Source organism: Hypomesus nipponensis, chromosome 22, assembly GCF_054491055.1.
Source record: "Hypomesus nipponensis isolate SF chromosome 22, ASM5449105v1, whole genome shotgun sequence".
NCBI classification, from domain to species: domain Eukaryota; kingdom Metazoa; phylum Chordata; class Actinopteri; order Osmeriformes; family Osmeridae; genus Hypomesus; species Hypomesus nipponensis.
In genome coordinates, this window is record NC_140382.1 from 8,359,709 (window position 1) to 8,381,315 (window position 21,607).

At 41.1% G+C, this 21,607-nt stretch overlaps 2 protein-coding genes across 2 annotated transcripts; one reads left to right on the forward strand and one right to left on the reverse strand.

Annotated features, from left to right (window-relative positions):
* Window positions 1–1,150: 1,150 nt before the first annotated feature.
* Window positions 1,151–20,365, reverse strand: nek6 (NIMA-related kinase 6). Its single transcript, XM_084687862.1, has 10 exons — window positions 20,207–20,365; window positions 13,257–13,366; window positions 10,740–10,880; window positions 10,406–10,468; window positions 8,388–8,498; window positions 7,534–7,642; window positions 6,754–6,861; window positions 5,287–5,381; window positions 3,604–3,717; window positions 1,151–2,248 (listed from the first exon to the last, which is right to left on the reverse strand). Exons 2-10 carry the CDS (start codon window positions 13,335–13,337, stop codon window positions 2,138–2,140), a joined length of 933 nt encoding a protein of 310 aa, XP_084543988.1. The 5' UTR covers window positions 13,338–13,366; window positions 20,207–20,365; the 3' UTR covers window positions 1,151–2,137.
* Window positions 11,232–12,997, forward strand: LOC146236300 (uncharacterized). Its single transcript, XM_084687491.1, has 6 exons — window positions 11,232–11,392; window positions 11,498–11,549; window positions 11,636–11,823; window positions 11,981–12,136; window positions 12,407–12,517; window positions 12,786–12,997. The coding sequence occupies exons 1-6, from the start codon at window positions 11,246–11,248 to the stop codon at window positions 12,897–12,899; spliced, it is 768 nt and encodes a 255-aa protein (XP_084543617.1). The 5' UTR covers window positions 11,232–11,245; the 3' UTR covers window positions 12,900–12,997.
* Window positions 20,366–21,607: the final 1,242 nt, after the last annotated feature.

Sequence of the window (21,607 nt, forward strand, 5' to 3'; positions counted from 1 at the left end):
TTGGTACATTTATATATCGTTCTTACCTGTAATCGTAGATATTACTTCATACGCCCTGGAGAAGAAGCTGACCTCCCCAATTATCATTGTATAATTTGCACTCTGTTTCTAAACAAACTACAGAGAATGTTCCTGAGATTAACAAGCGTTTGGCGGAGAGGAGAGAGACGATATTTATGAAACTGAAGGTGAAGTCCCACATCTCACATGACCACAATGTAACTTTTAAGTTCAATTTAAAATTTGGATTAGAACCCAGGCTGTTATGGTTATGCCCCAGCATGTCTGAAAGAGCATGCACACTAACCCAGTGAACTAACAGGGGAGCCCTGCTGCTTTCCCAGCCCTGCTAGATGGATCTATCGGTAGATGTCAAATTTCAATGTTGAGTGGAGATTGTCATGATCCCTGACAGCTCAGTGGTTAAGGATGTGGGCTACTGTTTGAGGGGTCTTGTGTTCAAATCTGTCTGAAGGATCTTCTTACAACTCAATTTTTGCTCTTTGATTTATAAATAAAACTGATAAAGGTACATTTCTTTTTAGAATCTTGGTTGAGCCTTTCCTGGTGGGACAGTTGGAAGAGGGGATCTGGACAGTCGGGGAGTGAGCTGCGGTTACAAGGATCTGGGTGTGATCTGGGTGTGTTTGGCACTAGACTCTGTGCTGGTTTTGAGCCCAGGTCGTTGTGGCCTTGGCCCTTGTTCTAATATAATATATGCTTACATAAAAAAAATGTGAATCGCTAGAAGACTGAATCGCAACTCATATGTGAATCGATTTTTTCCCCCACCCCTAGAACTTAGTGCTGAATGAAATGAAATTAGGTTACTAATGTGATTTCTTTATTTGTTAATTAAATTAATACTTTTTCAATGACTGAATTAATTGAAATACATTTCAAATGAATATTTCTTTTTTCAGAATTTTGAGATTTGATACCTTTTTGGTAATGTGTCGTGTAAGTCTTAAATTTCAATGTTTATGGTCTTAAAATGTCTTAAAGAGGTCGTAAAGTTTACTTACTGAAAACTTACTGCAGGAACCCTGAATTTAAGTTAGTACTTCAGTACAGAATTATCTAAAACAAAGAAAGCTGGACTCAATTCTTATTGTCTTGATTAAACCATCCAATGATCAAGGAAACTCGATATATAAAATGTGTCTTTTAATGTTATCATTATTAAGGCACTTTCCACTGTTGATGGTTACACAATTTCACAGTTCAAACTTGTCTGGTTTGATTTCTATATCTATATTCTCCAAATCAAGCTGTAAATTGACAGTCAACTGCATTTATATCTAGAGAAAATACTGGTAAAATATTGTTTAAAAAAGCATCAAACAAGGCCCCTCTCACCAGTTATTAAAAAGAGGATTGCATCCCAAGTTTAAGTCAGACTAATATTTGAAAAACTTTCTACATTGCTTAAGTTGATTCAGCATTAGGAAATGACATGGCTGGTTAAATAATCTCAGAGATCCTTGAGATGGAAAATACCATCTCAAACCACTTTTTTTTGTTTCACATAAGTAACTTGTGACCTGGGACACAAAGGTTGCAATACAATATCCTTAGGGTCACAATCAACACTGTTCACAAAACATATGCAATATATGTCTGAGGTATTTGACGCATGTAAAAATGAGCATTATTTCTAAATACATGACTAGCAAACAAATCTCAAAAAGGAAAAGAGTTTTTTTTTATCCACACCTTCACTACATAGCATAGAAAAATGTGAGAAAGCACACAATTAACCTGTGAGACAGGGAATCGATTTGGAATGCAATCCCTGTCACATCAAAAAGTCCACCGTGATGATGTACCCCTGTGACGTCATGTTAGTGCTACGATACTCGTTCTCTTGCTAGAAATCCAATCACTACCATCACTTCCTCAAATTACTGTGACACTTGGCCTGAAAAAGCTGTTTGCCGTGACCACCATAGCAGTAGAGACAACAGGCTTTTGACAACAAATCCCAAGCAGCTCTCTTTATGGTCTCCTTGATGTCCCTGTGTCTTAATCACTGAGAGACATAGGCTGGAAGTACAGGCTCCAGTGAGACCAGCAAAGGCTGGAGTCATAGACCAGTTGACAGAATGGAGACCCAGATGGAGGGATAGCCTTATATTCAGGTGCTGGCAGTCCACAGCTGCATCTGTTTGGCAATCTGCAGAACAAAGATGATGTCTGGACGTTCGTCTGGCTCAGGGTTGATGCACATGCTGACCAAGTCTCGCAGCTGTTGACAGAGTTTGAACAGGGTTATTATTGCTATGGCATCACTTTAGTCGTCACTTTAGTACATGTAAACGAAAGCCAGTAAACTTTTACTTTACACTACTTCTTGTCCTCCTTTGATCATTAAAGAATCTCACAGAAAACAAAGAAAAGTCCTTTCCTTGGCACAATTTCACTGTGAATGCTCTGGCTTTGATTCTACATGTCTCTGAATCTTGAATGTCATGAAAAGTTCACCATTGTGTTATTAATGTGAATTAAAAACCAAGTACACCGTTCTGGACATGCTGTAGTTTAGATTTATGACCAGCGGACTTCCAATGTGGCTTTAAGTATCAAGCCTCTTGAAATATTTGTACAGATCAAGGTTCCAGCTTGTCGATGCAAGTCACAACTGTTGTAGATCACCACTCCTCCTCTGAACCTCTCCACACACAGTGAACCACTCCACACACAGTGAACCTCTCCACACACAGTGAACCACTCCACACACTGTGAACCACTCCACACATAGGCCCCAGAGTCTTGAAGGGGAAGTGTGGAGCTGAGTCACACTCGTAAAGACCAGTATTCAGAAAGCTGTGACACCATGACCTTTTTATCACATGACATTTTGGCATTTCAGCCCATGGCATAATATTGGGATTACAATGGCTGTCTCTGTCAGCTGTGGAAGTGTCGATTAGCGATGCCTACGAGAAAAGTTTCAGTCAGTGCCATGTTCCATCAGCTGTTCGGAGAAGGAACTATCTGAAGCCAATCAGAGTTGGTGAAAAACACTTCTGTGTGTCTGCATGTCCCATGCTTGTCATTAAACCTGATTTTCTGGAGTGGCTCACTGAATGGCGACATGAGCCGTTTGAGTCCTGACCTTTACACGCCAAAGCAGCCTGTCACATGGGCCTGTCACTTAAATCATTGAGGAAAACAAGGGAAGAAGAGAGTCAAAACAAGATGAGGGCTACTGAAAAGATGAGGGCAAGTGTGCCACTGAAACTATGAAGGGCTTAATCCGTCTGCTCTTTCTATGACTGAAGTTGGAACAGACGAACCGTTAAACTAAAATGTAATGCGTCATCTGAATTTAGAAGGACAGGAAGAAAACATCTCTAGAAGTGTACAGCACATTCTATTGGTGCCTTCATTGCTAAAGTTGGTTGGAAGATTTTCAACAGTGAAATAATCCTGTCATTATTTGTGGATTGTAGGACCTTGTTATACCAGATCATACTGACAGTAATTAGCAAGCTTCAGCCAGCAGAAGACCACGTTACCCAATAGTCTCATTAGAATGAAGCATAAATGACCTTTCCGAAAAGGAGCTCGGGGTGGGAGACTGTTGTGGGTAGCTTTTACCTTTGCAGAGTATTGGTCGGGTGGTAGTGGAGGATAGTCACATTGCTCGATCTTCTGGCACAAAGAGAGAAGGTTCATCTTGTCCCCGTAGAATGGACTGTGCAACGCAGCCATCTAAAAACACAGAGCGAAAAAATTATTGTCTAGGTGTGAAATTGAAAGAGCATACACTCTTAAATGTAAGTACAAGAGAATTTGGCCTCTTGTCAAGTGCCACTTGAAGCTACTGTTGAATTGCATGTATGACCATTTTTAAGAAAAACTTAGGCAATTCAGAAATATTTACATTCTTACATTTTCATTCCTTTTCTCCAAGCACAGACAATAATGCAGTGAGTCTAAGGTTTACTTGGGAAGATATATCATCCTCATAATCAGCCAACACCAAATAAGAAGATGAAAGAGAGAGAGTGGCTCTGACACTGACAGACACTTTGTTGAGAATAGTGAGGAAAGAAGAGTCAGGAAAAACAATTGGAAGCACAGTTAGTGCTATGGAAATTGCAGTTTTGTACGTTCCAACCGTCGCTATGGAAGTATCTGATAGGTAAAACAAGATGTCTGTGTAAATAGCATGATTACATCTAAGTTCCCTATAGATGCAACACCTTAATGCTAACCATAATAGTCAAAGCTTTGCTGATGCCTTACTTCCAATCAAATGAATCCATTCACAAGATATTATTGTAAATATGAAACCTGATTTATTTTCAAAGCAGTAGAGAAGAAGAGAGTCAGGGTTCAGTCTATCAAATTAGGAGATGGCAAGACTCTTACTTACTAACTTGGTGTTGGGAGGCAATGGTTTTAAAAGGAAGAAATATATATACAAAAAGGATGTGATTTAAAATAGTTCCATAGCAAACCTGGGAGAGAGGAGAGAAAACAAGATAAATTGTGCAATTTTCTGTAGAAGCTTTCGAAAAAAAAGGTGAGTAGGGAGAGGAAGATACAGTAAAAACAGTGAAGGATGAACAGGACAACATCCTGGATTGAGCAGCATATGGAGAAAGAGGAACACAAAGAAGATATATTGAGTGTAACATTCCATGTGGTGGACTGCTGAGACATCCACGGACTTGAAAGGGGAATAAAGAAAGTCATTCAGACTCCTACCCTAGACGGCACAAAGACTGTAACCCCAGGGATATAACCAGACTGAATGTCCAGCCCATTACAGACTAAGGGAGTCATTGTTGAAGACAGTTTAGTATCTGTGGCTGATGAATAGACTTTCAGAAAATGCAACTGCGTGAGTTGTGTTGATAAGATGGTTCTTCAACTCTCTCTCTCTCTCTCTCTTTCACACACATACACTGATGAAAATATGTTTATTTGATATACACACACACACATACAAAGAGTAAACAGAAAGAACATAGAACTTCCGCGTAGGCATTCGCATATTTTAGAGACAGCATGCTTTAGACCTGAGCTACGAAAGTTTTTCCATGTTCTTACATTAGAAAAAGATTTATCAGGAGTTGAGAAGGGGAACAGAGACATGTCTCACAGTATTAGTGTTTCACAGTAAAACAGTGCTTATATATTCTATTTGCTCTCCTTTATGAAGTCCTGCAGCTCCATTACACTGTACATTATTCTGTATATGCTCATTAAATTTGAATATCTATAGTATTTGACAGGTTTATGTAGTGATCATGGAAACCACAGTGGGCCTACCTCATACAACAGACATCCCAGAGACCAGATGTCAGACTTGAAGTTGTAGCCATTCTCATGGATCCTCTCTGGAGACATGTAGTACGGCGTACCCACTGTGTCAAAAAGGATTAGGATCTGTCTAATACATTCATCTAAATGAGTTTGTACTAGACTATAATGGGAGAATAGAGAAAGAAGGCAGGAAGTTATGATTGAATATAAGACAACCAGTACATGTACCAACAGTACCAAGTACATGCTGATAGTGCACAGAATATTTGTTATTATTTTTCTTTTATATTTCCGTTGTTGGCTATGGTCATAGTGACGTGCATCTGTCTATCTGACAGCAGATCCACAGAATCATGGGCTTTTTTGAAGAAAACAAAACAAACATTTGACGTGTTTCCTTATTGGTTGATGGCAGGGCGTTAAGAAGTATGTATTACCTAGTGAGTGGGCTGCAGTATGTATTACCTAGTGAGTGGGCTGCAGTATGTATTACCTAGTGAGTGAGCTGCAGTATGTATTACCTAGTGAGTGGGCTGCAGTATGTATTACCTAGTGAGTGGGCTGCAGTATGTATTACCTAGTGAGTGAGCTGCAGTATGTATTACCTAGTGAGTGGGCTGCAGTATGTATTACCTAGTGAGTGAGCTGCAGTATGTATTACCTAGTGAGTGGGCTGCAGTATGTATTACCTAGTGAGTGGGCTGCAGTATGTATTACCTAGTGAGTGGGCTGCAGTATGTATTACCTAGTGAGTGGGCTGCAGTATGTATTACCAAGTGAGTGGGCTGCAGTATGTATTACCTAGTGAGTGGGCTGCAGTATGTATTACCTAGTGAGTGGGCTGCAGTATGTATTACCTAGTGAGTGGGCTGCAGTATGTATTACCTAGTGAGTGGGCTGCAGTATGTATTACCTAGTGAGTGGGCTGCAGTATGTATTACCTAGTGAGTGAGCTGCAGTATGTATTACCTAGTGAGTGGGCTGCAGTATGTATTACCTAGTGAGTGGGCTGCAGTATGTATTACCTAGTGAGTGGGCTGCAGTATGTATTACCTAGTGAGTGGGCTGCAGTATGTATTACCTAGTGAGTGGGCTGCAGTATGTATTACCTAGTGAGTGAGCTGCAGTATGTATTACCTAGTGAGTGGGCTGCAGTATGTATTACCTAGTGAGTGAGCTGCAGTATGTATTACCTAGTGAGTGGGCTGCAGTATGTATTACCTAGTGAGTGAGCTGCAGTATGTATTACCTAGTGAGTGGGCTGCAGTATGTATTACCTAGTGAGTGGGCTGCAGTATGTATTACCTAGTGAGTGGGCTGCAGTATGTATTACCTAGTGAGTGGGCTGCAGTATGTATTACCTAGTGAGTGGGCTGCAGTATGTATTACCTAGTGAGTGGGCTGCAGTATGTATTACCTAGTGAGTGGGCTGCAGTATGTATTACCTAGTGAGTGGGCTGCAGTATGTATTACCTAGTGAGTGGGCTGCAGTGGTCTTGGAGCTGAAGAAGCGTCCTAGTCCCAGGTCTCCCAGCTTCACCTCTCCAGTGGCTGTGATGAACACATTGGCTGGTTTGATGTCTGGAGCGGAGAGGACAAGCAAATCACACACACACACACACACACACACTTACAGTCAGAGTGTTCAGGCTACTTCATCTTGTCCATTGGACAACGGCTAAAGCAACTTGTCTCCCACTCCCATACAAGGTAACCTTGTATTCATATCTTAAATATAACATGCATACACTGTTGGATGGCCCTGTCTCCTTGATGATTCAGTCTTGGCAATCAAGATTCTTTGTGTACGTGTGTTTTTGTGTGTGCTTGTTTCAAGTGTGGTGTGAGAGTGTGTATTTGCATGTCTGTGTGTGTGTTGGGGGGGGGGTTGTGAACGTATGTATGCGACTCCTTCAGTTGGGAGATCTGTGTGTGTGTCACTTCTGGCCGGTGCTAATGTTTGCCCTGAGGAGAGGAAGAGAGTGAGGGGGAATGTAGTAAGCAGGCAGTAGGGAGTGAGCGGAAAGAAGGTAGGAATCTTTAGAAAAAGAACGATGTGAAGGAGAGTGAGGGTGAAAGGGGACAGGGGGAAGGGAATGAATGTGGACATAAATGAAATTGTGGACAAAGGTACTGAATGAAAATGAGTGAGACACACAATGGGTTGTGAGACATACACTGAGTCGTGGAAAAAGGAGAAACATTTAGGTGAGTGTGAACAGGAGGAGGAGCAGTAGAAGAAAGGTTGTTTACCACGGTGCATTACTCTGCGGGAATGCATGTGCTCCAGGGCACTGCACAGCTGGACAAAATATTTCCATATTGTCCTCTCTGGAATCAGCCGTCGCTTTTTCTTGAAGTACTGTATGGAAAAAGAGTAAAAAAGGATGGTAAAAAAAATCTACAGTTTACTGAGGTGGCTCTCTGACATCAACACGCTGTTAATATAATATTTTGTGCAAATGAATAAACAAACAATAAACAAACATCAACACGCTAACTGAATTATTACTCTTGGAGTTACCATTTCACCCATTTGTTGCCTCTGTTTTAGTCGTTAATTACAATCCACTTCAGGGGGCTGCTCCCTTACTACTGTAGGTATGAATTACCCCTGAACAGAGCCAAGCACCTAAATAAGACTAATATTGCTTCTTAACTGCAGAAAGTTGTGACCAAAACACTTGCTTGTATTTTCGCATGTTTTTGCTCTACATTTCTTGATGTTTTTGAAGAGAAATATGTTTTAATGATAACTCTGCCACCAGCAGGATATTGGTGGACAGAGACACACATTACAGTTTAGGTAGGGATCAGTGGGATTGGACACAGGAAACACAGGAAAAAACAGGTGACAAGAAAGAACATGGGAACGAACACAAAGGAATGTGTGGAAAGTAACAAAGCTGATGAAAAAACTGAAAAGAAAGAGACAGAAAGAAACCAGAGAGGAAACAGAGAAAGAGAGAATCCATAGAAGAACAACTGTATACATACAGATCTCACATATACTTATAAATATATGTTTTAGTTCCAACTGATAGATACACAGTCCTGGTCCTGTCCTTCAGTGTCGCATGGTAGGAATGTGGGGCATGACCTCTGACCTTTATCATCTGAGAGAGGTCACCAGCATCGGCCAGCTCCAAAACAATGTTAAGTTCGTTGTCCTCGATGAAGGAGTCCAGGTACTTTATCACGTTAGAGTGGTTCAACTGCTGCAAGTGACCACAGAGAGAGAGAGAGACAGAAAGAAATGAAAAAAGTGAACACATAGAGAGAGAGAGAGAGAGAGAGAGAGAGAGAGAGAGAGAGGATAGAGAGAGAGAGAAAGAGAGAGAGAGAGAGAGAGAGAGAGAGAGAGAGAGAGAGAGAGAGAGAGAGAGAGAGAGAGAGAGAGAGAGAGAGAGAGAGAGAGAGAGAGAGAGAGAGAGAGAGAGAGAGAGAGAGAGAGAGAAAGAGAGAGACAGTAAAACAGACAGAAAGAGAGAAAGGGGAGAATATACATGGATTCAGCTCTGGACTAAATTCTCTGTTTAGTTTACTCATAAATACATTACTTGCAGTAATTAATTTAAAGAAGTATAAAGTAATACAACATTTATTAAATACAATGGAACAGACATAGATCTCTGAATCTATGAGGAGATTCTACTGACATCTGCTTGTTCTACTTGCAGAACAGAAAACCATTGTGGTTCAGGAGCATGTTAGGTCTTCCTCTACTTTGGTTTTAGAAGCACTGTGTTTGCACTGTATGTTGAAAAAGTACTTGTACTGTACATTGTAACATGGCATGGTGAGACAATACAAGCAAAGGCACGTCTGATTGTGAAATTTTGATGACTATATTAACCAGGATCATCACACATTCTTGCAAAGCCCTTACTGTAAATCCCCCGCAGCACATGCTGCAGGCAGGACAGAGACACACAATCCCAGGCTGTGTATGCTTGCATGTTTAAACTTGTATGGGCAAATAAGTGCAGACAAGCTAGAATAAATTACATTGTCTAAACGTTTTTGAGTAACATATAGTATACATGTTTCTCTGTCTGTTTTGTGCAAGCAATAATTACGTTTAGGTATGAGTTTCTGCATGTTTCCAAATATGCGTTTGGGCACAAAGCTACTTCATGTAGTGAATACTATTGTTTAGAAAGAGGGGGACTGAGTGAATAACAATGTAGACGTTCCTACCTGTCTACTTTGACAAACCTATGTGTTTGTCACAGTACAATGAACAGTTTGTCTGCGCCCACAGGCCATAGATTTGAACATCTATGGTGTTAAAAACAATGAACGTGTGTATGGTAAATGGTTTTGTGTGAGCACATGCCCTACTTTTCCATCAGGACACCTGGTCTAGGGCTGTGAGGTACTCATAAGGTAACAGGACTACCTCCATCTTGACAGGGGTTCTTGACCACCAGATGCACCTTTCAAGTCCTGTCATGAACTCATCTTTACCGCCTCGCTGACTCGCTGACACAAAAAACTAATGTCTCCTGTGCCTCTACCACTGATAATGACAATGAACGTGTCCCCTTATGAAAAAGTGACCTGTGAACTATGTCACTTGTAAAAGAAAGAAGAAAAATCCGAGCTGCCAGTCAGTGGAAGGGTGGAACTTGCGGCAGATGGAGCGAGCCTGATTTAATTTGCTCGTTAACACGAAGCGACCTTGACAGGTGGGCGGGATTGAGAAACTGACAGGGGGGTTGAGGTGGAGGTCACTACTCCATCTCTACAACTCGGCTTTCCTCTCACAATTATTTGGGCACAATACTTTTCTAAGCTCTTTATAAAGGCAAACACGCATAGCTCTCCCACCCCCCCATCACCACCACCACCACCCCGACAAAAGATGATTGATGAGTGTGTGTGTGCTAATTTACATATAACTTGATATTATTCTATATACCAAACTCACACACACCACAACCTTCCGCTGCGGAGCACACACAAGACACCATCATACAGCACACATGTTGAACCATTTTTGACACTCTCTTTTAAGCTCCTTCCTAAACAACACTGTGAGTATGTGAATGTGTGACTGCTGGTTGATCTGGGTTTATGAGGAGGCAGGGAAGATTTTGGGCTGGTGGTCGTAATGGCATACCTTCAGCAGATCTATCTCCTTGATGCAGTCCTGGCGCGCCTTAGCGTCCATCATCTCAAATATCTACAGAAAACAAAGACAATGACGTTGGCTCAAGTATACAGTTGAGTTGGGTGCCATGCGTTAGAAACAAATTACTACAAATTGCAATGCATCTATATCCATCTACTCATTCATTGGTTAACACAATATTGTACAAAGGTGACTTTGTTTTTGTTATCTCTGATCCCCCCCACAGTGTTTTAACCCCCATACCGCTCAGATAATTGACCAATTACAGCAGAGAGACACACCCGTTAGATAGATGCCCAATGACACGTCCACTATCTAGTACCTGGACTTTCTTCAGTGCCACCTGGTGTCCCTCCAGCAGGTAGGTGGCCTTGTACACTTCACTGAACTGGCCCCTACCGATCTTCTTTTCGATACGGAAGTTGGCCAGTGTGCAGCAGTACTGATAGCTTGGCATGTTTCTCTGAGTGGAGAGGACAAACAGAAAACGATGTTAAAATCAAAATAGTGACATGCTATAATGTGTCTCGGCCTGCCCTAACTTTGAGTGTGTGTAGTCCTGTAAGTGTTGGTATGTCTTTTGCAAATTGGCTCCAAATATTGCTCTCCTTCTCAAAATTACCAAAGTAGTTTTGAAATATGTACATCAGTTGCTGCCAATAGATTCAAAAAGGTTCAAAGGTTTGAGCCTAAGGCACATCTAGTGGTAGAGCACAAGGCAGCATGCTCAACTTTCAAATTGTCTTGTGATAAGCTATATCTCTGCTCTTGGGCCTCATCATGAGGGCTATAAAAGCAGTCCTAGTTTCCGAGGGAGATCTGTAGGTCATGGATGGGCAGTGGGAGAAGTGTCGAACAGTGCTGGTAACTGGTGCCAATCGTGGTATTGGTCTGCACTTGGTCAAGGCTTTGGTAAACGGCAAGTTTACACCAGAGGTCATTATTGCCACGGCGAGGGATCCCGGAGGGGCTGGGGTAATGAAGATGGGACAGTTGAACTGAGATGTACTGCAATATCTCTCATAGATACAAGATGCTGTATGTCATCTTAAATATGTTTATTTATTTATTTTAATTTAGGAATTGCAGGAGTTGGCGAGTAAACATTGCAGTATCCACATTGTGAAACTAGGTAAAATAGTTTTAATCTTGAATGGGTAGCTTTGTGGACATTCTAATCAAAACTAACCTAAACATATGATCATATTTTTCTTGCAGATATCATTGATCAGCAGGCAATATTTCAAGCAGTTCAGTGTACATCATCTCTTGTTGGGGAGAGAGGACTTAACTGTCTGATTAACAATGCTGGAATCAACCTGAGAGATTCCCTAGAAGAGGTCACTGCAGACACCATGATGTCCAACTACCAGATCAACACTGTGGCGCCGCTGATGATAATACAGGTAAGATCTGGCACCAAACATCTTCTAATGAAAGATATTTTTGTATATTTAAAGGGGGAGTTATTGGGTAACAAAGCTAGTTGAGCCCTCAAACTTGGATGTGACTTATGCTAAATGTATGCAATTCTATAAACGTAAATGTTACATATCTGTCAAGGCTTTTCTGCCCCTGCTGAGGAAAGCAGCAAAGCAGACTACTGGCTTTGGGATTGGAAGGGCAGCTGTGGTCAACATTTCCTCTTGCCTGGGCTCCATTCAACAGACTTGGGGAGACGGGGCTGAATACAGATGCTACCCTTATCGTGCATCAAAGGTGTGGTGCCTACTCATTTCATTATGTGATCCTAATGTTCGTTTTTTAGGATCAACACTTAATCGACATATTGATCCATTTGTAAATCTCCCCAGAAAAACCTGCAAATATTAACACAATACAATAATTTGTTTTTCAGTGAAATTGGTAATCAACCATTTACTTCATTGCATTAGCCTGCCACCTTGATTGTCCAATATATTGTATGCCATAGTTGTTTTTGTATTGACCACCTGCACATCGATGCATCTGTCTTGCTGACCATAAAAGGCTGCCCTGAACATGGTGAGCAGATGTGTAGCCTATGACCTGGAGCCAGAGGGCATTCTGTGCTGCTCTCTGCACCCAGGCTGGGTCCGCACTGACATGGGTGGCCAGGAGGTAGGGGACGTACTCCAGAAACTGCCCTACGAATGCCTTTACTTTAGTTATTTGCATGAAGCTGTCATGACCCGTCGATTAACAGTGATTAAAAAACTGGCTGCCTTCACCTCCCTCTTCCTTCTTCCCACCCTTAAAAATCTCTTATGAAACAATATTACAGACTGAGATTAAATTAGATTTTTTGCGAGTCAAATCTTTGTGTCATGCCCACAGACTGTGCTGGCTGCAGTGTCATGTAATTCTTTTTTCCTTTGCTGTTTCCAAGGCACCTCTAGGAACAACAGAGAGTGTGAAGGGGATTCTATCAGTTCTTGGTGGTGTTAACAGAAACAGCAACAGTCTGCTTTTGGACTGGACAGGCCAGAAGTTACCCTGGTGATGCAGATGTCATACTGAAACCTCAGTTGCTCCCAATGTGTTGGTACACGGAATGTGATGGACAGCAAATGCATGTCAGAATGCTAAATAAAAGAAGGTTAATGGAATCAATAACTAGCCTTGACCATGTGTTCTTGGAAATACTGGCAACGTTTTTCCCAAATCTTCTACTGAATGCTAAACAGCGTCACTGTGTGCTCTGGCCTCTAAGGAGTCTCTTGTCTCCTGTCAGATCTTCTTAGAAATGAAAAATGTGTCTTGTCTACTCCAAAGTAATGTTATTGTTAATTATTACAGCTGCATTTAAACAAATTGTCCAAATATCAAAGCTACAACACACTTAAGGCCTTGTCCTCACCTGATCTTCTTGTCCAGGTATCTTGTATAGTTTGTTGTAGTTGTCTAAGTTGTGCTGGTGCGGGCTATTCTGTGCCTCCATGGTGGCATACCAAGCAGGCCACCTCACCACTGCAGGAGAGACACAGTGTTTTAGTCAAGTGCAACTTCATTTGTGTTTGAAGTATAGTATGTGTTTGAGGGCATGCTTCTGTTTGTGTGTGTGGGCTGTGTGTAACTTCGATCAGACATTTTACCATGGGGGTATAACAGGGCTTTAATGTCAGATAACTAAACCAGGAGGTTCCACAAAATCCAAGTTCCATGTGAAAGGTTTTTAGAGGTAATACATTGAACTCATTTGCAGGTGCAGTTTTCGGTGATTCATAAATGTTACAAAAAATATCTTGCTAACAGCACCTGGTATTACCAGAACCTTCAAACTGGGACTTCTTGCTAGTTCAATGATTACTTCCATTCATTTCAAGCCTTCCATTCCAGTCATTCCAATCCTTACTCTGTCAAGTTGAGAGATAGAATTAAGTATTTGTAATATGACTTATCTTTGTTTACTAAAGTTTCTTGCTCTGCTGCAAACCAACAAAACTAATTGTGATAGCCATCACTTCCTTTTCCTGTTTCCCCTCTAGCCACCATGAGGCTAGTGCACCCTCACATCCTTTCCAGCAGGCAGCTTAACATACACGCATGCACATCCACAAACTTCTTAGAAACTAAAACTGCTAGGATAAAAAAGTAACAACGTTTTTTTCCACACACACACACACACGCACACACACGTTTCTTGGGAACTAGATCTGCAAGATTTACTGTGTGTGACTCTAGATTCTACAGTGCACACACATGTATCTATTCTGGAACCCTGCCTTCTGGCCTGCCAGCTATTGTATTCCTCTGTTGACATTCATAGGGCAGAAATGCACTAATCTATTCTCTGACTACTGTGGACTGACTTGAAGGAAGCAAAATAAAGTCCCACAGATTTACTAATGTTAAAAGTAAAAAGTGATTAAATAGAGGAATTACAGTATTTTGTCAATTGTTGTGCAGTGTAAATATGTTAAAAATTCTGCTGTTTGCACTGTGATACATTGCGTGCAGTGGTTTGGCTTGAGGTTGGTGGATGACGACAATTGAGAGATGGATGGTTCAAGACTGAAATCATTCACAGAACGGCACACGCATTCTAGTTTCATGTGGGGTTTTACCTCAAGCCTGAAGTTACACTGCCTTTGACAGAAACATAATCTCCCAACTACATTACCATAGTTATTTTAAGCACACACATTATAACATAACAGCATAATTAGCAGTCAAAATGAAAGAGAGGGAGATTTCTTTGATAAGCAACTTCATCATTTGATTAAGTATGTCCACCCCGATGGTTGCTCCTTCTAGGAGACATACTGGGAAACCTAAAGTCTAGTACTATAATACAGTACCACTAACTACTATACTACCTTCAAAAGAAGCTATACAACGTCTCTTGAAATGTGTTCTTACTGTTCTTGACAGTGTCGTGAAGTAATGTAACTTGCATGAAATGTAGAAGCGTTTTGAACTGACCAAGTTTTTTTGCCGAGTGGTGCACGCTTGATGCATCAAAACCGTTAACATGCCTATGCGCAAGAATACATAGACACACACATTCTCTCGTATCGCCATACACAATGTCAACAGTCACGACTGCACAGCTACTCTCCAAAAACTGCCACACATCTACCCTCTATGGGCTCACACAGCCACCATTGAGCAGGAAACATTTCCACATGGATCTTGTTAAAGTCTGCCTAAGTCAGATGACTGCCAGACATCCCTCTCATAGGGTTAGGGTTAGGCATATCAGAGAGGGATGGGGAGGAAAGTCTATCTCTTTTTTTTCTGCGTATTCATCTTGTGTTATTTGTAAACGATGACTAGCGAGAAGAGGGAGGGTAGGAGTGTCTCTTGTTTCTTTCAGTGTTTCCAGTTACATTTGAGCGAGAAATGACAGGGCCAAGCACAGAGCTGCAGAGCAGGCTTGGCAACCGCACAGTTGCAAAGGGGCTCTCCTCATTGGAGACCGAATAGTAAGCAAGCCCGTGCTGCGGTGGCTTCGAGATGAGGTTGTTCATTGGCTGGCTGTCTCATCAGTGGGGAGTCTGTAACCCCCACCTCCTCTCATGTTTCCATTATTTTCTCGATATTATTCTTTGTAAAGGCAGTTTTGACTGCTCTCAAGACATGATTGCTTTCTAGAGATGATTCACCAGGAATCAGCATTTCCAGATACTAATGTAGATCCACCACACGCACCACAGAACATATGCTATGTACTCATATTACTTTGCTTACTCCTGTGGACACACATACATGCCTGTGACTTTCTTGGAGCAAACAAATAGGCTAAACAGAACGATCAACTCAGTGCTAGGCAGGAGGCGAAGCAGTGCAATGGGCATTCTGGGAGCTCTCCTTCCTTCCACTAAAAGAAGATCCAGCCTGTTTTCACTACCTTGTAACAGAAGCGCCCACCACACGCAGACTCTCACAGCCAGGCACACCCAGCCACATGGCCATAGAAAAGGCAAACTGTAAATGTGTTTGAGGTCAATGGCAAAAAGACACATGAGCATGCATACACTGTTAATAGAAGAATGGTTGCTAAAGTCAATGTGACCTTTGATAACCAGACAGATATACAGAATGACTCACACAAGGACCTGTGACTGGCTTAATTACGCATAGCACTCCTAATATGACACACACATAGGCCTAGCCCTTCCCATCCCCATGTATAACATTACAGGCCTTATGGGGGGAATGGTTGGGGGGTGGGGGTGATTGATAGCTCCCACATCAAATAGATGGGGTAGGGTAGATGGGTAGATAGGGTTTAGCATTAATGGGGGACACTCCCTGTTGACCATGTACAGCAAACCCCCATTCTCACTGATTAAACCAGTTAAAGGCACAGGCCTGATATTTGCTGCCAATAGGCTAGTACTGACCTAAATCTCCATTATCGATAGGGCAGCACAGGGCCACACAAAGAGCTGATAGAAAAAGGGACACCGGTCATGACCCTCTCACAGTTCTGTCAGTGTTCAACTCCAGAAGATTCTTTAACTGATGCAGTTCAGGCGGCTGAGCGGTTAAGGAATCGGGCTAGTAATCAGAAGGTTGCTTTTTCGATTCCCGGCAGTGCCAAAATTATTAGATGTCCTAGGGCAAGGCATTTCACCCTACTTGCCTCGGGGGGAATGTCCCTGTACTTACTGTAAGTCGCTCTGGATAAGAGCGTCTGCTAAATGTAAATGTATGATGCTTTTCTTGCTCTTTGCCCTCATACGTTCTCTGATAGCATTGAGTGTTTGTCAAGCACAGAATGGAAACATATCTATTCTTGCAGAGACTGATAGTGGATCCTAAACTGGTGACTAACTACCACTCTGTCTTTCCAAACATGAAAAAGCATTATTTTACATTCAACTAGTCTTCCCCTCCATCTTCCTTCCCTCTTGTCCCTTCCCTCCATCTTTGATGAGTCAGCCCTATGTGGTTATACTGGAGCTCTGCCAACTCACAGAGAACTTAACTACATTCTAACCCTCCAACTGAACTAATAGTCGTTAATAAGTTCTAAATGGCTACCAGAGCATGTTGAAGGAGATGTATGTGTAGCAGGGCACGGTGTTTTTATATGGATATCACAACCCCTTCACTGAGTAGATGACTTCATGGGAATAAACACATGATTGGTAAACTTTCTTCAGATGAAGTATGATATTTAGCTGTTCTCTTCCTAGCATCTCTCGGAAGTCTGACAGATCAACATGACTGGAGTCATTTGGAGTGGTTTCTATCCTTGGTGGGCTGAGGGCCAAGTCGTTGAGGCGGCGCTATCACAAAATAGAATCGCCTTTAAGAGGTGCCAGCTGTAGTCTCCCATTCTTTCCTTAACTAACCAAATACAAATAATACATCAACAAACAATCGTGTCATCGGGATGCTTTTCCATTTCCTCCTTTCATCCCCACTGAAAACTGACTATTGTGTTTGAAAGGAGAACAGCTTTAAGCTACAGTATAAGCTTGCACTAGTGACACTAATATGTGACATTGTGTCAGCTTCAGCCCATGCAGCTGTTTCCCCTTCTCCCTTCAGCAATGGAAAACAGCTCTTGGTGCACACCAGTCTCCAAAGTATGCTTGGGAAAGTTTTAAGGGGGAGAAAAGGGGAGGGGAAAATAGTGTAAATTCTAGGAATTACAATGATTTTGCCAGTTTCTCTAACTGCCACCCTGAATTGTCTTGTATTTTTATTTAAGTGAAATATAACATGTGATCGCGCATTTAAAATGGTCTTTTTGAGCAAAACACACTTTTACTCAGAAGAAATAACCATGGAGGTTCTGGGATGTTGTGCCTGTTTATATTCTGCTTTACCAGTAAACCGGTAGAGTAACAACTCTTAAGATGGAAGCCAATGATTTCACATTTTGAACCATTATATTCTTCAATTATTCTTGATGTCAACTGTTATCTATAGAGTAAGTGTTAGCACAGGATTGGTTCAAGCTGCTGAACCTTACATAGTCTGTGTCTGTGACCAGAGATTACATAGATTTACCTCCTTCAACAATGATCAGTGAAATCAATATAATTAATACTTTTGAAATCTTGAGTGATCAAGAACACTTTACCTATTCGTCATTGAGAACCAGGACCAGGTAAAGCAAGTGCTTATGATTGTGACTTGACCACATGAAATTATGGAATTCTGGGCAGTTGTCTATTACAGTAGCTTTGTGATGCAGCCAGGACATTTGAACAGGAGGATTTACAAGATGGGTATTTTAAATGTGAGACCATTCACCAAGAGCAGAGACAGAATTTAGACTGCCACCACACAACACAACATGTTTTGAGTTTCACAGCTCAATCTGACTACTGTCCGGTTTAGAGTGTTTAGGGCCATTTTGTCAATAAAACCACAGACTGGAGGATTTGTAAGGGGAGAGATATCAGATTACCAAAGAGGTCCAAGATAGCCATGAGTTAAGTATGGGCGAAATGGACTAAAAATATAAGCCGATGGCTGTGTCTAAATTGGGTCTCCAAATGGTTCACTGTGCATGTATATAGTATTCAGGGTGACAGCTGCGTTGCGTCTGGTAATGTGGATGCCTTTCGTTCAGAGCCTGGTTTCTATGAATGACCCAGGAGGATGGGTCTGTTCTCTTCTAGGTACAAGGGAGATGTTGGTTAGTTGATCAAAAACATTTATTTTAAATTTGCACCCTTGGTCTTTCTACATGAGTAGATAGACATGCTTGTTGTGAGTAAACCCTTGCCAACACTGGGGATCACACTGGGCAACTCCAGACTCACACACGCAACAACCACCTCTCATAAACAACACTTCAGCCAGCTACAATGAATAAGTAAGCTTAACCAATTCAACTCAGTTACATCAAAACATTCCACTCAGAACTACAATTTAAATTGACAAGTGCAGAGTGAGGAGACGTTGACTACTTGCTTACACTGGGCCTATTGTTGTTGTAAGTTGCCATTAGAAAGAATTTCTACACTTGTGGCTTGGCTTGTCGAGCACATACTCATTTCACTAATAGCCAAACTGTCACCAAAGAGACAAAAATCCTCCATTCAGACAGAGAGAGGGACAACTCTAGATACATGATGTTAGTTGTAGATATTTACAATGTGCAAGGAACTAGTCTCCCGAGTGCAGATTACCTACGGCAATTATTTGCATGCCATTTGGTCTGGTATGCCATGCTATGGCATCCTAACAATCTCTAGGCATCACCCCTCCAACCACCCAATCCTCATTGGTATTCAGCCTCTGTTCCAGTGTCACCTCAGCATGTGTGTCAAGTTCATTTATATCACCATAGCATTGACATGTCTACAAAATATCTCTGTGACGCAAGTCACCCTGAATGTTCACTACACGCTGACCACGTTTCCAGCCTCTTACATCAACACTTAAGATCACAGATGTATATGATCATAGAGACTAGAGAAGGTGGTTTGGTGATATGCCGTGTTATGCATTCCCATGAGAAACAACCTTAGGTGTTTTGGGATCTGGAGCTTCCTTGTATTCTGTTTTCCCTGTGAGCTATTGGAGAAACCGATCGAGTCAGAACCCCGTGGGCGGCACCAAACCCGGTTCTTGTATGATTGCTTTGAACCAATCTGTTGAATCTGAATGGTATACCATACAGTAGATAACCAGACATACTAACACTCCTGACATATGAGTCAGTCACTCATGATTTCCTGTTTTGATCCATGATATTCTGTGAGCATTTGTGATGGTATCAATACCCAGTGACATTTCAATGCAGTTATAGGTTGCACAAACATCTGATCAAAACACAATCACGGTGACAACCAGAACCAATTGTACATGCATAGAAATATAGGATGTACATATGATATTACATTATATGATAGGGAATTTCACTTTACAGCTCCATGTAGTTTGTTGGAACTTTTGATGTTTGATAAGTTGTTGCGTTTTGTTTAAATTAGCATGAACAAATTCATAGAATTGTTTCCATTATTGTCTACCATACAAGGTTGTCCGATGGCTTGTAACTGCGCATGTTAAACGTTTCCATTCTGCTGTACTTATTGCTTTTGTAATAACGTAAACATTCATTTCCCAATTCTTACGACCTCAAACGGCAACCAATCTGTACCAACCTTGGTTTTGTCTGAGGTTTGACGTTTTTCTCAAGTTGTTCGGATTCGCGTCGCTGTTTCTATTCTTATCTAGATTTAAATTATTCTTAACAAAACCTTCCTAACTTTACAGTGGAGACGGTATAGCGTTGGCAACTACGTACGACCAAAATGAGACATGCACTTCGTAACTGTGTCCAACTAGCCTATAAAATAAATCATTGAAGCAGGCAATTGAACATGTTTCAGTTACCTGAATTCGAATAATATCCTTTTCACGGGGAAGTTTTCAATATGGAATATGTAAACAAGAGTTACAGTAGTCCGTGTCGTAGCCTGTTACCCCCCACCCGCCCCTTCAACAGCTCCAAAGTTCATCTATCTCTCTTAAACTTGTTTTACTGTTGCATGCCACGCAGGCCACTCATGCGAACTGAATTTACTACAGACAATTCCTTCAGTGGGAGGAGAAACTGTAAAAGTTAATCTCAAGGAGAAACGCTCGTGGCTTTCAGCAGGCAATCAACTGCATGTGTACGACATTGTATTTTTGTAGGCCTAAAGAAAATAGTATATGCAATTCAATGCATTATTTATTTATTTAGGCCATGGAGAAATATAAATAATAATAGTGCATAGATTTGAGGTTAACGCATTATAGTTAATTGTATAGCTATCACCAAGCAAAAGATAAACTGACAGTGATGGGTTAAAATACGTGTTTTCACTCTTAATGCAACGTCCAAGAATGTAAAATGTAATAGTCATATTTAAATGGAAAACGATGTAAATATATCAGTGGACGTTATTCCGATGTTTTACACACAGGGTTGTAAATGTGATGTAAGTAGGTGCAGCTGAGGACTTGGCCAAATGGTTGAAGGAGGCCAAGAGGTGACTTCAGTGCTTTTGGCATTATAGCGTAGGATTGCTCTAATATATATTCATTTATTTATATTTCTATAAAGTTATAGAAACAGTTCAATTTGTGTTATAGCAAAGGGTCTGAATATTTAATTCAATTATTTTATCATCATGGGGCATTGTGTTGAAATGTATATATTATGAAAATAATGAATACAATCTTGAGTAGAGTAAGACTGTAAGGTAACATTCAATGAAAAAATGAAAGTAACTGAATACTCCTGAATGTGCATTTCATACCAGGAGGAAACACAATGCTGTCAGACTGACATGTTTGTCTATTAATGTGTCTATCCGCACAAGCAGGCATAGCAGGCAGGGTCCTGTATAAAGCATGTCACACAGACCACACTACACAAATAGGATTAACACGAAAACACTTAAAATGAGCCAGTAATAGATGTTTTGCTATACATCTATTAATTGAATACTGTATGTTGTAGATTATGTGGAAAATAAAGTATGTGCTTAACGTTAGAAGTGTATAATAAGTTCATGCTTTTAATTGCTTAGGTTCACAAGTGGCTAAAGACTATCCAATCTGTCCATCCTTGGAAAGCACAAGGCTGTAACAGACCCACATTATAGTTTCTGAGGTTAGGGGTTTGTCTGATGAATTACTGCACATGATGGGTTGCTCGCCTTATACACTAACAGTAGGCAAAGTACAGTAAGAAATAAAAAGGCACTTTACTTTTTTTAAGTTTTCAGCTGTAAACTTATACTAACA